Source organism: Tachyglossus aculeatus, chromosome 6 (assembly GCF_015852505.1).
Source record: "Tachyglossus aculeatus isolate mTacAcu1 chromosome 6, mTacAcu1.pri, whole genome shotgun sequence".
In the NCBI taxonomy this organism is placed as follows: domain Eukaryota; kingdom Metazoa; phylum Chordata; class Mammalia; order Monotremata; family Tachyglossidae; genus Tachyglossus; species Tachyglossus aculeatus.
In genome coordinates this window covers 39,580,627-39,596,995 of record NC_052071.1, presented here as the reverse complement: position 1 = coordinate 39,596,995, position 16,369 = coordinate 39,580,627, and the positions used below count along the sequence as shown (strand labels likewise).

General features: G+C 58.6%; 1 protein-coding gene and 1 pseudogene across 1 annotated transcript in view; one reads left to right on the top strand and one right to left on the bottom strand.

The window, feature by feature from the left end:
* PLXNA3 (plexin A3) overlaps nucleotides 1-16,369 on the bottom strand; it is a 48,620-nt gene that overhangs the window by 17,665 nt on the left and 14,586 nt on the right. The window contains 7 exon segments of the mRNA XM_038747990.1: nucleotides 43-243; nucleotides 2,494-2,608; nucleotides 5,768-5,867; nucleotides 6,011-6,167; nucleotides 7,134-7,257; nucleotides 13,063-13,163; nucleotides 13,443-13,571. Of these exon segments, the coding sequence (XP_038603918.1) occupies nucleotides 43-243; nucleotides 2,494-2,608; nucleotides 5,768-5,867; nucleotides 6,011-6,167; nucleotides 7,134-7,257; nucleotides 13,063-13,163; nucleotides 13,443-13,571 (927 nt within the window).
* On the top strand, nucleotides 5,238-5,356 carry LOC119930140 (annotated as a pseudogene).

Sequence of the window (16,369 nt, the reverse complement as noted above, 5' to 3'; positions counted from 1 at the left end):
TGGCGGGAGGGGACCAGTGGGGGTGGGAGGAGAGTCCCATACCGAGGTGTTCTGGCACTGCACGCTACTGCTGTTGAAGCGCACAGCAGGCACGCGCTGCTGCCGGCCCTGGATGTTGAAGACGCACTCGTAGTTCTTCTGTCCCGACTGGGGCTGGGGCAGGTTCTTGGCCCGCAGGGTGAGGGGCTGCACTACGCCCACTGGAATCAGGATCTCCCCACTGGGCAGGATCTCCGGGCAGCCCTGGTGGGGCACAGCAGGGGAAGCAGCCAGCTCCCACCTCTCCTTCTCCTCTCCCACACTTCCCTGCCTCATGAAACCCCTCCTACCATAGGCCCTGGAGGAATAGGGGGAACCACATACGGGGCTTGGGGGGAGCAGGGAGAGCCGCACTCGAGGAAGCCGGGGTCCAGTCTGCCCCGGTGAAGGTGGGAGGAAGCCGATCCGGTCCTGGGATGGGCAAGGCAGGGCCAGGTCCCCGACCTCCGCCACTCCGACCCCCGAACAGAACGGATGGAGATGAGTGGGAGACCCAGAGGAAGCTCTGGCCAAGCCAGGACCCCACCTTCACTCTTCCCCAGCCTCTGGGCGAGTGTGAGCCAGAGTCTCCCCTCCCCCCGGGCCGGCTCAGCCCCAGACAGCGCGAGGAGCCAGGCGGCGTGTGCTGAGCTGCCATCACCATGACAACCCCAGAGTGTTTAATTGCTGCCGGACCGCGCTGGGGCTGAGAGCGACGACTGTGCGATGGGGTGGGCGCAGCGCTAGGAGAGGAGGGGGCTGGGCCCGGGAAGCCTTCATCCATCCAGGGGCACAGGGTAATGCCTCAGAGCCCAGCTGCTTTCTGCTCAAGGTGCATCCCCTTCCCCCTCCGATCCCCTTCCGCTTCCCCCAGTCTTCTCCCAGAGGCGGGCAAGACTTTGGGAGCAGGGGACAGGCCTGTCGGGAGTGGCTGCGGGAGGGAGGCTGGGAGCATCCCGGGCAGGGGGAGGCCAGGGCCAGTGCCGAGAGGAAGCTGGCTCTGCGTCCAAGAACAATTCAATTAGCCGAGCTCACTTCCGCCCGCCGGGCCCCGGGGTTAAATTTAGCCACGACAGATGAAGGGCTGGGAACCTGCTGCCCTGGGGGAGCCGGCACAGCCGAGCGGGCCAGAGCCCGCCACCTGTCACCCTCCACCTGCCGCCGGGCTCCCCCAGCCACGAGGGCCAGGGGGTGGGAGGAAACTGCTTCCCAAATCCCAGAGTTGGGGCCCGCCCGCTGTCCTGACTGCGAGTTACTGACTGCCTGGGAGTCAGAAGGACTTGCGTTCTAATCTCGGCTCTGCCACTTGTCTGCTGGGTGACCGTAAGCAAGTCCCTTCACTTCTCTATGTCTCAGTTACCTCATCTGGAAAATGGGGATTAAGACTGTGAGCCCCGGTTGGGACAGGGACTGTGTCCAATCCAATTGCTTTTATCCACCCCAGCGCTTAGGACAGTGCCTGGCAATACTAAGCACTTAAATATCACAGTTATTATTACTCCAAGCCGTGACTGTCCATCCCAGGACAGCAAAGCCCTCCCCCATCCCGTCAGCTACCCACCCCCTGGGAGCCCATCTGCAGGGGCTGCCAGTGGTTGCTGGGGGGGCCACTGCCCCTTTAGGACCGGCCACTGCTGCTACCCACCAAGGTTTAGTCCGGGCCTCAAGGCCACCTCCATGCACCTACCGCAGTGGCCCGGAGAAGAAAGGCTGGGGAGGAGGGGAGGTGACACAGGGAAGCAGGCGAGGAGAGGCGGGGAGAGACACTGCCCATTCAGACCCAGAAGCAGATGCAGACCGACTCGGACCCAGCCAGAAAAGGCGCCCGGAAGCAGAAGGGACCATCAGGCAAGGAACACAGGCAGGGAGAAAAACCACATTCACAGACTCCCACTTCTAGACAGAAAGCCAGACGTGACCCGGACTGAGGGGGATACACACAGACACCCACTGTTCAAAGACACAGAGGGGAACACACAAAGAAACGCCTGACCACCCCCCTCCCCGCCACCCACACACACATACACATGCTTATGAGAAGCAGCGTGGCTCAGTGGAAAGAGCCCGGGCTTGGGAGTCAGAGGTCATGGGCTCCAATCCCGGCTCTGCCACATTGTCTGCTGTGTGACCTTGGGCAAGTCACTTAGCTTCTCTGAGCCTCAGTTACCTCATCTGTAAAATGGGGATTAAGTGAGCCCCACGTGGGACAACCTGGTCACCTTGTATCCCCCCCAGCGCTTAGAAGTGCTTCGCACATAGTAAGCGCTTAATAAATGCCATCATTATTATTATTATTATTATTACTACATACACAGACACCCACCAATGCTGATAGACTGGGAGACACACATACACACTACCACATGGGACAGAAAGGAACAGAGAGCCAACGGAAAGAGAGGCAGAGAGAGCAGGAAGCCCCCGGACCCCACGGCTGAGACCCCACCCCGCCCGACAAGGGCTTGATCCCCCTACCTCAGTAGTGTTGACCCGGCCCTCCTGGAAGGAGCACTCCTTGGCATTATGGGTACAGATGTGGCGGTATTTGCACCAGTGGCAGGGGTAGCGGCTGCTGACGCAGGACAGGCACCTGAGATGGACAGAGAAGGGAGAGCGGTAAAGGAGAAGGCAGTAGAGTCACGTCTGGCAAAGCCAAGGCACACAGGCAGGACGGTGGCTGGGTTTAGGGGTGCCCACCCTAGGTGCCCCAGACAGAGCGGCTACCCGGTGCAAACCCCATCGCTGGTGCTGTGGGTGAGACGGGGAAGGTCTGAGGTAAACGGCCCCTCCCACGGCTCCAAAGACGGTATCACGCAAGTGGCATCTTGCTTAGGGAAACCCACCCCCAGCCCCATCTGGGCCCCCAGGATGCCCAGCCACGCAGGCAGACAGACTGGCACAGATGGGCCCAGCCAGACTTCCGCCCCACAGACACAGATGGGCACAGGGAGGGAGGCTGGGGGGTGGGCAGGGGGAAGCTGGAGGGGGAGGAGAGGTGGCGAGGGAGGGAGGGGGAAGGAGAGAGAGAGAGACAGAGAAGGGAGGGGGGCACAAAGCCATTCCCGGTGCCGAGGGGTGGAGGGGCTGGGTATCCTGGCGGCATGGGTAGGCGGGGGAGAAGACAGTCTGCTGGTGGCTCTTTTGGCTTGTTCCCCAGGCATCTTGAACAGCCAACCCCCGCACGCCCTTCTTGTGCCATTGTCCACCTCTATCCCCCAGGGACCTCTGCTGCAGTGCCCCTGCCCCCTTCAGCTTCCCCCACAATTGTTTCCAGTCTCATTGTCCTTTCCATGTTTATCACAAGCCTTCCTGGCAGGGCAGGGAGGCTGGGCCCCAGGGCCAGGGTAGCCGAAGCAGGGGTTACCTCCCTGGATCCCATCCCATCCCCCCAGGAGTGGGACGGGTTCGTAGGGCACCCGCGGCCAAGTGCTTAGCAAGAGCGAGGAAACAAGTGGTTCGGGAACAAGGGCCAGATCCTCCGGAAGGAGGTGGCCAGGGAGGGAGGGCATGGTGGGAACAGGGGGTGGGGTGGGGCAGAGAGGTGGGCCCCGGCTGACCGGTGGATCCGATTCCCGGCAGGCACGCCGGAGCCGGGAGCAGCAGCTGCTGCCGCCTCGGCTCCCACCAGCTGGAAGGATCCCGCCGGCCGGCCCCAGCCTCATTAGGGAGACTCGGCTGCACAGATAATTGAGACTGACGCTGCAGCGGATGGCACACGCCAAAGAGGAGACGAGAAGGAATGAACCCAAGCGTGCACATTCCCAGGCAACACAGACACCACAGCCCTAACCCTAACCTTCCCCCGGGGGAGTTCTGTCAACATAACCCAGCCTTATTCATCCACTGCCTAGGGAACAGCCCCCCAATCATTCCAGCAAAATTCCAGGCAAGCACCCCTACAACCCAGCCACACATCTCACACCGCTCCCACCGCGCCGCCACACACGCATATAAACAAATCCCTTGGGCAACACCACTCCACACCCACACACATAACCGGCCCGGGGCCAAGGACCCTTCCTGAGGGGCAGAAGAGAGGCGCCTTGGCAGAGGTACTGGAGGCCGCCGATGGAAGAGGCAGGCCCAGACCTGGCTGGGTCCCCCCAAGCCCTGCAGGAAGCTGGCACCTCAGCTCAGGACAGGCAGGATTGCCCTGGCAGATGCTGGGAATGGCAAGAGTTCTGACCACAAACAAAGGCCTGAAATTGGTGCCAGACCAGGGCCAAATGGGGTGGGCAAGTGACCTCAGCCCCACGGCGAGAGCCTTCACAGCCCCCGTAGGACCCAGGAGCCACAGAGCGGAATGAAGAGGACACCAAGTCCCTGAAGCAGGCAGGGTCAGGTTCAAGCTGCTCTTACCGCCCCGCATCTGCCAAATCCAGCCTTCTGTACATACCGACATCAGAGCACTGGGTCCCTTCCTCTACTCCCCCTCCTCAGGCTCTGCCCCGCCCCGCCTCCTCCCTGCTTGGATTTCAGCCTTCAGGGCCTGATCCCAGGCCAGGAGGAGACGGGAGCAGAGTACACAGGGGAATGCTACTTTAGGAGACAGACAACGTAACAGACATCTGTAACAGGAAGCACCGTGGCCTAGTGGATAGAACCCGGGTCTGGGAATCAGAAAGACCTGGGTTCTAATCCTGGCTTTGCCACTTGTCTGCCGTGTGACCTTGGACAAGTCGCTACTCTGGGTCTCAGTTACCTCATCTGTAAAACGAGGATGAAGATTGTCCCCATGGGGGACAGGGACTGTGCCCAACTCGATTTGCCGGTAATGATAATGATAGCATTTGTTAAGCGCTTACTATATGCGAAGCACTGTTCTAATAGCTGGGGGGGGGGGGGAATACAGGGTGATTAGGTTGTCCCATGTGGGGCTCACAGTCTTAATCCCCATTTTATAGATGAGGTAACTGAGGCTCAGAGAAGTTAAGTGATTTGCCCAAGGTCACACCACAGACATGTGGCGGAGCCGGGATTAGAACCCATGACCTTTGATTCCCAAGCCCCTGCTCTTTCCACTGAGCCACGCTGCTTCTCAATAATAATAATAATATGGTAATAATAATAACGGTACCTGTTAAGCGCTTACTGGGTGCCTGGCACTGTGCTAAGCATTGGGGTGGATACAAGCAAATCGGGTTGGAGTGGGGCTCACAGTCTCAATCCCTATTTTCCTTAGAACGGTGCTTGGCACTTAGTAACCGCTTAACAAATGCCACAATTATTATACCACCCTGAACGCGCTCGATCTCGTCTGATCTCGGAAGCTAAGCAGGGTCGGGCCTGGTTAGTACTTGGATGGGAGACCGCCTGGGAATACCGGGTGCTGTAGGCCTTTTTTTGGCGGGGGGGAAGCAGTGTGGCTCAGTGGAAAGAGCCCGGGCTTTGGAGTCAGAGGTCATGGGTTCAAATCCCGGCTCCGCCGCTTGTCAGCTGTGTGACTTTGGGCAAGTCGCTTCACTTCTCTGGGCCTCAGTTACCTTATCTGGAAAATGGGGATTAAGGTTGTGAGCCCCACGTGGGACAACCTGATCACCTTGTTTCCTCCCCAGCGCTTAGAACAGTGCTTTGCACACAGTAAGCGCTTAATACCAAAATTATTATTAGTAGTAGTAGTAGTATTATCTATAAGGGAGGAAGTTGGGGAAGGGCCCCCAGCCTTCCCTTGCCCACCCACCCTCGGGGCCGGAGCCCGGGCCCCGGGTCTGTGCCTGGGCGCGACAGGGACTCGGATGTGGGCACTCACGACTGGAGGAGGCTGCAGTTGTAGAAGACGAAATCGGCCCCAGCGAACTTCATCCCCGTCTCCTTGGAGCGCAGGTGGAGTCGGACAGTCCGCGTGGCTCCTGGGGGCACACCGGACGTCCGGGGGATCCGAGTGGGCAGGACGGTCCCCAAGGCCGCTGGACCCCAGCGGGGTTCAGGCAGGGCAACATCCCCCAACCCCAGTCAACCCGCCTTCTCAGCGAACCCCGCCCAGCCTGCTCACCGTGCCCGCTGGTGATGGCGGGGACGTCCCGCAGGGAGGGAGAGGAGCAGAGGATCTCTCCGTGGGGTAGCAGCACAGCCTCGCTCTCGGCGACATCCTCAAAGGAGCAGCTGACCCCAGCCCCCAGGTCTGGCACGTTCTGCACCGAAACGGTCAGCTGTTGGGGAGGGGGAAACATCGTCATCATCGATCGCCTTTACTGAGTCGCTACCAGGTGTGGAGAAAGGGATGAAGCGCTTGGGGTAGAAGTGAGGATCCCTTTCAATCCATCAGTAGTATTTACGGATCACTTACTGGGAGATTACTCTGCAGTAGAATTAGCCGACGTGTTCCCTGCCCATAATGAGCTTACAGTCTAGACAGGGAGACAGACATTAATATAAATTCAATAAATTACAGATATGTACTCGAGTACTGTGAGGCTGAGGGAGGGCTGTATAAAAATGCAAATCCAAGTCTAAGGGTGACACAGAAGGGAGTGGGAGAAGAGGAAATGGCTCAGTGGAAAGAGCACGGGTTTTGGAGTCAGAGGTCATGGGTTCTAATCCCAGTTCCAGCACTTGTCGGCCGTGTGACTTTGGGCAAGGCACAAGTTCTCTGTGCCTCAGTTCCCTCATCTGTAAAACGGGGATGAAGACTGTGAGCCCCATGTGGGACAACCTGATCACCTTGTAACCTCCCCAGCGCTTAGAACAGTGCTTTGCACATAGTAAGCGCTTAACAAATGCCATCATTATTATTATAGAGAAGCTGCATGGCTCAGTGGAAAACAGCACGGGCTTTGGAATCAGAGGTCATGGGTTCAAATCCCGCTCTGCCAATTGCCAGCTGTGTGACTTTGGGCAAGTCACTTCACTTCTCTGGGCCTCAGTTACCTCCTCTGTAAAATGGGTATTAAGACTGTGAGCCCCCCGTGGGACAACCCGATCACTCTGTAACCTCCCCAGTGCTTAGAACAGTGCTTTGCACATAGTAAGCCCTTAATAAATGCCATCATTATTATTATTATGTTCTCAAGGAGATTATAATCATGGGTGGGTGTGCCTTGAGCCTCCTCCCTCACTTTGGGTCTCGGGGCTGACCCCAAACTTCCTGGAATCCCCACCCTCACCCCCAGACTCACCTGCACGTCCGGCACAGTGACTGACACGTTGCTGGGCTGCACGGACACGCGGACACACTGGCTCAGGGTGGCGGTGAAGCGGTGCGGCTCCGAAGCCCTGGGGCATTCCCCCTCCCGGCAGCACCTGAGCAGGCGGGCACAGCGGGCCAGACTGAGCCGCCAGGGCCCCGATTCCCAGTCTCGTCTCCTCCCGGGGGTGGCCCCCAACTCTTCCCCTTAAGATGCAGGCCTCTCTAGGTTCGGGACTTTTACAGTCCACTGGGGTGGGGGAGATTGTGGAGGGGTCAGGGTTCATGTTTGAGAGTGGAGGGAGTTGAGGGAAAGGGTCTTCCCCAGGTCTGGGCTGGTGCCAGTCAGAGCCAGGGCTACATCACCATGGCAACATCAGACTGCCAGGAAAGAGCCAATCTACAAGGCCCACTAGCCCTCCCCTCCTCTCCTCCCAGCCAAGTCCTTAGCAACCAGCCTGCCAGCCACGGCAACGGGAGCCAGGCCCAGACAGCGGCAGCTCCCGGAGAGAGATGGGGTGCAGACACCGGGCTTGGGATTGCGGACCAATCAGCCCTGGCCTCCCAAGGGAGGAAATCGCTCCGGGCTCCGGGCTCCGGGCTCAGACCAGCAGCAGAGTTGCTCCCGGTGGGACTGGACCCCGCAGCCCCCTGGAGCTTGAGGCCCTCTCCACCAGCAAACAGGTTCAGCTAGTCCCGGGGGCAGGGGCGTGGCAGCCAGGTCTCTGAGAGCGGTGACCTGGCAGTGCCCGACTGGGCAGAAACTCCCACTGGCACGGGCCCAGCGAGCAGCACCTCAGCAGGAAGGGGTCAGCTAGAAGCGGGAGATGGGGAGAGATTTCCCCCATCCCTCATCTGAGAGCCAGGTGCTCATGCCCTCTCTTGCCTGCTGTGGCATCAGTGTGCCCGGGGGAGAGGTGTCGGGGGAGGCCATGGTGCCGGGCGACCAGGTCCCCAGTTAAAAGACCCTGCCGGGGGACTTGATTAAGGCAAGTGCTTCCGCTACCACCTCGGCCCCCGCTTGTTAGCAGGAGGAAGCAGGAGAGCTCCAGGCGGGGTTGGGGGGACTCAAGGAGAGGCTGGCTCTGGGCCAGGCCAGGCCCAGCCGGGGGCGGCAGGGTGCACAGCTGGGGCTCTGGGAAGCACAACTGGAAAAGCCGGGGTGGGGGTAGAGTGGAGGGTGGGCTGGCTGGCTGCCCCTAACCCCCCAAGGCAGGGGCAGGGAACTGGGCTGGGCTCCCCCAGAAAGGCACCAAGACAACTCCCCAGAACAGCCTGCCCCGCCCCCTCTTCTGGCAAGATACAGCTGGTCACCCACCAGACACTGGGGTCAAGACAGCTCCTTATTTTGTTAGTATGTTTGGTTTTGTTCTCTGTCACCCCCTTTTAGACTGTGAGCCCACTGTTGGGTAGGGACTGTCTCTATATGTTGCCAACTTGTACTTCCCAAGCGCTTAGTCCAGTGCTCTGCACACAGTAAGCGCTCAATAAATACGATTGATGATGATGATGATCCTCAGTCCGGGCCTGTGCCCTCTGGACCTAGTCGCAGGGATCCGGGCTCCTCCATTCATTCAATCGTATTTATTGAGTGCTTACTGTGTGCAGAGCACTGAACTAGAGGCCCCCCCTGGTTCCTGAGGATCAATCAATGGTATTTATTAAGTGCCTACTATGTGCAGAGCACTGTACTAAGAGGTTGGGACAGCACAATACAACAGAATTAGGAGATGCTCCGCCTTTAACAAGCTCACAATCTAGAGATACCCCTCTGTTCCAGAATCTGCTGCTCTAGGGCTGAGGGTCAGCCTGGGGCCCACCTGGGGAGGGACGCAGCCCCAGGGTGGAGGTGGAGACTGTACCTAGCCTGCCCCCAGACCCCCATTTCCATTGGGGACAGGGTCCCAGCAGACTGCCAGTTGGGTGTGGTTAGTTGGAGGAGGAGGGAGAGAGCAAGCTCCTAAGCAGAGATGGGTAACGGGAAAGCTACAGGTTGGGAGAGTTGGGGCACAGTTGGCTCCTCATGCTGGGAAAAAGCAGAAGGATTTCAAACGGGAAAGCTACAGGTTGGGAGAGTTGGGGCACAGCTGGCTCCTCGTGCTGGGAAAAAGCAGAAGGATTTCACTTTGTCAAGATGCACTGCATCCCAGGCCCCCTGTCACCCAGGGGTGAGGGCAGAGACACTCAGACAACACAGCAAAACACAGACCCACATGTATGCATGTGTATGCATGTGCAAGCATACACACACAGCTGCCACATGTGTCAGGGGGAGAAGGGAGGCTGAAGCCTCTGGAAGCACTGTCCTGATCCTGGTGATCTCTGATTATAATAATGATAATAATAATAATAATCTTTGGGGACTCCTGGCACTGGGGTGTTCAAGGGGGTTTCAGTAGACTGCCTCCTTTTGCAGGCTCTTTCCCCAGCTCTTGGGAAACAAGGAGAGGCTTGGGGGGCAGAGAGAATTGAATGGCACAGGAAGGGGGAGGTGGCAGTGAGCCGGACTGTGCCTGGGCCCTGGCACTGTGCCCCTCAGAGGGGGAAATACGGCGAGGCGCTGCGCTGCTGGCATGAGGCTCTAGCACAAGCCTGGCTGCTTGTGAGGACTTCCAGTGGCTACTCCATCCAGCAATGCAGCTACTGGGAGGGGAGACTTGGGGAAGGGGGAGCCTTGGGGAGAGGGAAGCCCCATGTTAAGCAGTGTGGCTTAGTGGAAAGAGCACGGGCCCAGGAGTCAGAGGACGTGGGTTCTAACCCCGACTCCGCCACTAATCTGCTGCGTGACCTTGGGCAAGGCACTTCACTTCCCTGTGCCTCAATTACCTCATCTGTAAAATGGGGATTAAGACTGTGAGCCCCATGTGGGACAACCTGATATTACCTTGTATCCACCCCAGCGCTAAGAACAGTGCTTGACACATAGTTAGTGCTTAACAAATATCATTATTATTATTAATCCCCATGCCAGCAAATCAGGCATTTCTACTGTGTGCATTTCCACACTAGACACATACCCATGTCTCTCCCTGCTCTCTTGGGATTGAGCCAGGGCCACAGCCCTGCATCCCAGTGGGCGATAGCAGCTCCCCTGATGCCCTCTCCCCCTGCAACGGGCACCAGCACCCAGTCCCCCCACCCCTGCCGCGGGTGACCAAGCTCCAACCTTTAGATGGCCCCTCATGGGCATGGGCCATCTAGGCCCTGCCTACTCCCTCACCCAAGGCCAGAGGGGCAGCCCCTAGTCCAGTTGACCCCCAAACTCCCTGGGGGAGAGGCTGCCCTGAGGGTGGGCACCAAGCCCCGGAGTGGGGCAAGGAGCCCCACACCACAGGGTAATCAGGGACAGGCAGCAGCAGCAACCCAATACCTTGGGCAGTAGGGATGGAGACATCTGCCCAGACCCTACCTTGGGCTGAGTCTCAAGCCCCTCCCATGGTGGGCCCCAAAGCCCTTACCCATGTCCAGTTTCCTGCAACCCCCAAATGAATTTCCCCCACCTCTGCGCCTGGCGCAGAGGCCGGCTGGCCCTTCCCCCGCCATGATTAACTGCTCGTTAGCCTATCTAGGGCTGCAGGGCCACCGAGCTGCGATTTATGGCCGCTCAGGCGCCCAAGGCGGGATGAAATAGCCGTACTCTTTGGCTCCTGGCCACAAAGGGAGCAGCGGATGGCTGGAAAAAGACAGAGGAGAGAGAGGGGAGAGGGAGGGAGAGAGAAAGAGAGGAAGGAAGGGAGGGAGGAGGTGAGACAGAAAGAAGGAAGGAGTGGGGGGGACAGAAGGAGGGAGGGAGAGGGGGGAGAGACAGAGAGAAGGAGTGAGGGAGAGATGGGGAGAAGGAGGAAGGGGGAGGGGAGAGGGAAAGCTTGACTGTTAGCTCTAGAGCCCCTCAGGCCCAGCAGGTGCCACATACACAGTGGCTAGCGGGCACGGTCAGAGAAGGAAGGTTGTGCCTCCCCCCACCCCTCACCCTCCTCAGCCCCCTCTGAGGCTCTACAATTGGAGGCAATGGTCCAGTGCCCCTCCTCAGGCAAGGGCTGCAGGAGATGGAGCCCCCAGAAGCATGTGGGAAAATGGGGTGGGGGGAGCAGGGATGGCGGGGTGCAAGGTTAGGGCACGTGCCTCCCGCTCCTGTGTGCCTGGCCCAGCTGTGTCAATAAGCAACCTGGAGTCCAGGCTCAAAGCCCTTTGTAATCTCCTCATCGCCAGTTCATAAATCTCACTGGTTCCTACTGGCTTCCCTTCTGACTAATCTGTCACGGCCCCCTCCCAGCCCGGGAAGCCTGGGTCCCACCCCCTGCTCCCACCCCTCACTCCTGCCTCAGGCTTGGCTCAGCTCTCCTCAGCCCCTCCAGTACTGCAAGGGCAGAGGAAGAGAAGGAGGGGTTTCTGCCTGCAAGTGCAGGGAAAGGAGTTGGCGCTGGGGCAGGGGATATGCAGGGAGGAGTCTTGGGTGGCCAACAGGGAAGCTCCCCGCCGGTCTGGGCCACCAGTCAGCCCCCCTGGAATCAGGGGAAAGGATCCCTCCCCCCACACACCTCACTCCACTGACCAATGGGTAAAATTTCAGATCACAGCACAGCTTAGTGGAAAGACCCTGGACTTGGGAATCGGAAGACCTGGGTATTAGTCCAGGTATTGAGCAAGCCGCTTAACTTCTCTGTGCCTCGGTTACCTCATCTGTAAAATGAGGATTCAATCCCTGTTCTCCCTCCTACCTAGATTGTGAACTCTATAAGGGGCAGGGCTTGGGGCTGACCTGATTATCCTGTATCTTCCCCAGCGCTTAGAACGGTGTTTGACACATAGTAAGCGCTTAACAAAAATCAGTTATTATTATTATTACTGAGAACTACCTGAAAACTGGATGTCTCCCCTTTCCTCTACACTGCTCCCACTGAGAAGGCCAGGCCTGGCCTCTTGTCGAGGGAGATGAAGGCAGATACTCCTGCCAGGAAAGGGGCAGCAGGGTGGACTGAGGGTTCAGGAATGGACATGTCTTCTGTCACAGAAAAACAGTTCAGGACAACCACTACAAGTCTGGATCCTTCCATTCTCGTGGGAAGGGGTGGAAGAAGAGAGTCTCATTTCCATCAAGGCCTAAGAGACCAGTCCCACCCTCTCCAAGAACACCCCCCCCCCTTCCCCAAGCTCCCTTGGCTCCATTTGCTGCATCCCGGGAAATCTCCCTGGGAGCCAGGGCTTCTTGGGGGAGAGGGGCGGAGGGGAGAGTCAAGGCCACTAGCTGTCTTGGACCTTCAATCAGAGGAAGCGAGGGGGATGGGGAGCTGCCAGCCAGGCCCAGTGCAGATGTGCCTGGCACCCCAAAGAAGGAACACCATACCATGCCGCTCAGGGGTTTGCCCGCTCTGCCTTCTCTCCTCCTCGAGGCAGGCGGGGAGGGAGGTGTGGCCCACTGGCCCCTAGTGCCCGAGGCTCGTGGGAAAAAATGTTCTTCAGGAATGTAGCGGTGTCCAGAGAGGAAACTGACTGGGAGGGGGATATGAGCCATTGGAAGGGGAGGCCAGAGGGCAGCCTGCCGGAGCTCGGCACAACGGGCACAGGTCTTGGTGCAGCAGCTGAAGGAGTGGGGAGAGGTTGGTGCTGCGCACTGGGATTCCGGGGGGTTATTTTAGCTAGGCTGGTGTCTCCCGAGACAGGTCTCTGCCCCCGTCAACCTTCCCTTCCTGCTAGGCCCTGGACGGGGACCCCAGAATGGGGCTGGTGATGTTATCTCATGGCTCCGAGGCCCTCGGGAACTGTGGGGAGAAGGAACTGATCCCAGGGGTCCCCAAGCCCATGCCCCACCTCAGCTCGAAGGCTCTAGGGAAGCAGGCAGAGGGCTGCCCCGGGCCCCGCAGATGCGGGCACCCCAAGGTGACGACCCAACCAGCTCCAGTGCTCCCCGGGCTGGGCCTTACTTGTTGTGGAGGACACACCAGCCGCAGTGGGGGTCTCCTGAGCCCAGGCAGGCCCCGCAGCTCCGGTACTGCTCACAGGTCTCCACTGGCACCCGGCTCACCTGTGGGGAGACGGCTGTCAGGCCCAGGGGTGCCTCCCCAAACAGCACAAACCCACCCCCTGGGCATCAATTGATGGCATTTACTGAGCACTTGTGTGCAGATCACTGTGCTAAGCACTTGGGGGAATACAACACCCGTTCCCTGCTCACTGAAACTTTACCTCCCCTCCCACACCTCTTGGAGACTCTCTATCTACTGAGTGTCTTCCAGGCCAGACTCCTCCTCTCTCCCACAGCCCCGCCCTCCGGGCTCCCCTCGATTCCCCCCGTTTCACGCACCTGCTTATCACTGAGCAGGTAGATGTACCGGTAGTCAGGACTGAAGAGCAGATCTCGTTGGATGGGGTGCCCCTCCACCACGGGCACGGTCTCGTACAGCTGGGCTTCCTGGGCTCCGTCCACCCGAATCTGGGAGGAGGCAGGGGCCGTAGGGATCAGGTACCAGCTGAGAGTGCCGGACTCTTTGCCTCATTGTGGTCTGCCAGGGGAGGTTTACCAGAAGGTTCCCCGGCCCACCCGGTGGCTCTTTAGATGGACAATGCCCCCACTGCCATCCAGGAGTCCTGGCAGGGAAGGGGTAGTGGCCCCCTGACTCTCCCGTCTCCACCCACCCAATGTCATCCAAACCCAAGCCACCTCCTTGGCTCCCCATTCAAAACTCCAGCATTGCTCCAACCTCGTCTCCACATCTCCACTCCCCAGATGCAGCAGAGGCCCTGGAGCTGGGGGAGTCTCACACCACGGGTGGACATGGACATACACACACACACCTCCCACCCCGCTTGGCCCCAACATTGCAGGGTGAGGAATGGGCTAGTGATGTGAAATGGGTAAGGCGAGACAAGAGAGGGTGAGGGCTCAGTGTCTCAATGCTAGGAACCAGACCAAAGAGCAGTACAAAACACGCCCCACCCCAGCCCAGGCGTGGAAATCAACCTGTCTGGAGATGCCCACTTGGAAAAACCCACAGGCCCAACTGTACCCAAGCCTTCCTCAAAGCCACGACCAGGCGATCGTTATGGTTACTGTGCACTGGGCACTATGGATGCCTGCATATACAAAAACACACTCAGTGGTCGCATGTCACGGGCCCCATCTCCCTCACACGAACCACGCCCCAGACACCTCTGCGGTCACTGGTGTGAAACGTGCCCCCAGTCTGCACCAGGCCATCCTGCCCACACCAACTTTCAGGTTCACAACCATCAGGCACAGTCGCTGTCCCCACGGTGGGATGGTGGGCAGAGGAGAGGGCGCCTTCCTGCCTGCTTTCCTTCCCCCTCCCCCAACCCACCACCCCAATTTGGGGGACAGGTGAAGTCGGGAGGCTGGGCATCATGGCCTAGTGGACAGAGCACGGGCCTGGGAGTGGGAAGGACATGGGTTCTAATCCCAGCTCCAGCACTTGTCGGCCGTGTGACTTTGGGCAAGTCACTTCACTTCTCTGGGCCTCAGTTCCCTCATCTGTAAAATGGGGATTAAGACTGTGAGCCCCCCGTGGGACAACCTGATCACCCTGTAACCTCCCCAGTGCTTAGAATAGTGCCTGGCACATAGTAAGTGCTTAACAAATACCAACATTATTATTATTATTATTCTCTTTGCCTCAGTTACCTCCTCTGTATAGTGGGGATTAATGCTGTGAGCCCTATGTGGGACAAGGACTGTGTCCAACCTAATTAGCTTGTATGCACCCCAGCGCTTAGAACAGTGCCTGGCACAGAGCAAGTGCTTAGCAAATACCACCATCATCATCATCATCATCAGGGGCAGAGTTGCCTGAGGCACTGCCCAGATGGAGCCGGGCCCAGAGGCCTGAGGAGGGAGCCGAGCCACAGAGTGTATGGGGGAGAGAGGAGGGCATGAGCTGGGGCAGCCCACCATTGGTCTGGGTCTCTGACTCCGCTCCCACCCTAGGGACACAGAAAAGGCTTTTCGCAGCATCTCCTGGAGTCCCTGGACTTCTTCCCCACAGGGGTGACCCCGAGATCAACTCCTGGGCCCCACAGGCAGGGCCCCGAGCTTGTGTGTGTGTGTATATAATAATAATAATGGCATTTATTAAGCACTATTTATTATGCGTCTGCACCCCCATGCACTGCAACACAGGGGACAGGGTATGTGGAGACAGAGACCCACAGTCTCTGCCCCTGCAAGCAGGGAAGATCCCCTACGGAGCCAGTCAAGGAGGGGTGGGGGGGTAAGGCTCAGTGGAAAGAGCCCGGGCTTGGGAGTCAGAGGTCATGGGTTCTAATCCCGGCTCTGCCGCTTGTCAGCTGTGTGACCTGGGGCAAGTCACTTCACTTCTCTGGGCCTCAGTGACCTCATCTGTAAAATGAGGATGAAGACTGTGAGCCCTACATGGGACAACCTGATTACCTTGTATCTACCCCAGAGCAGCACTTGGCACATACTAAGCGCTTAACAAATACCAACATTATTATTATAAGGGTGGGGAGGGGAAGGGAGGGCAGGGTCTGAGTTTTCCCCTCCCCGATATGGGATCCCAAGATCTGGGTGAGCTGAGCTAGGAGGGGAGAGAGGGTGAAGGAACAGGGCCAGCAGCACAGCAGACTACAGCCTCCTGCCCCAGCCCCTCCACTCCACTGGTGCTCCTTCTGGCAACAGACCCTGTGCCCAGCCCCCTGCCCCTCTCCAGTCAGGAGGCAGAGCAACGGAATAATCTGCAACTTTGGAAACACCCCTCCTTTTCCCCAAAGCTCTTCTGCTCTCAACAACCCTCTATTCCGCCCCCCGCCCCCGCATACACTTCTTGTTTTCGGGGTGGTGGGGGGAGAGCGTGCAGAGGGGAAGGACCCAACCTGAACCCGGGAGAACAAGCTCTGCCCTTTCCCTTCCCCCACCCCAGACTGCTGCTCTTAACTAATTGAATTTCTTTTATCTGGCGGGGTCATAACCTCTCTAAAGACCGAGTGGCAAGGAAGCCTCTCCTCCCCTCCTCCAATCCTTCCCCTCCTTCCTGGGGTCACAGCACCACTCCGGGGCTCCCCAGTCACCACCGGTTGAGTCCAGGAGGGAGGGATGGAGGGAGGGATCTGACAGCCCCTTCCAGCCCCCCTTCCACCTCCTCAGCCCAGGGTACAGCTCCTGGCCAGGGCAGTGAGACAAGCAAAACTGAAAGGAAAGGGGACTTGGAGGTACTTTCTGACCTCTGAAATGAAACCATCCGGGAGAAGAACCGGGCG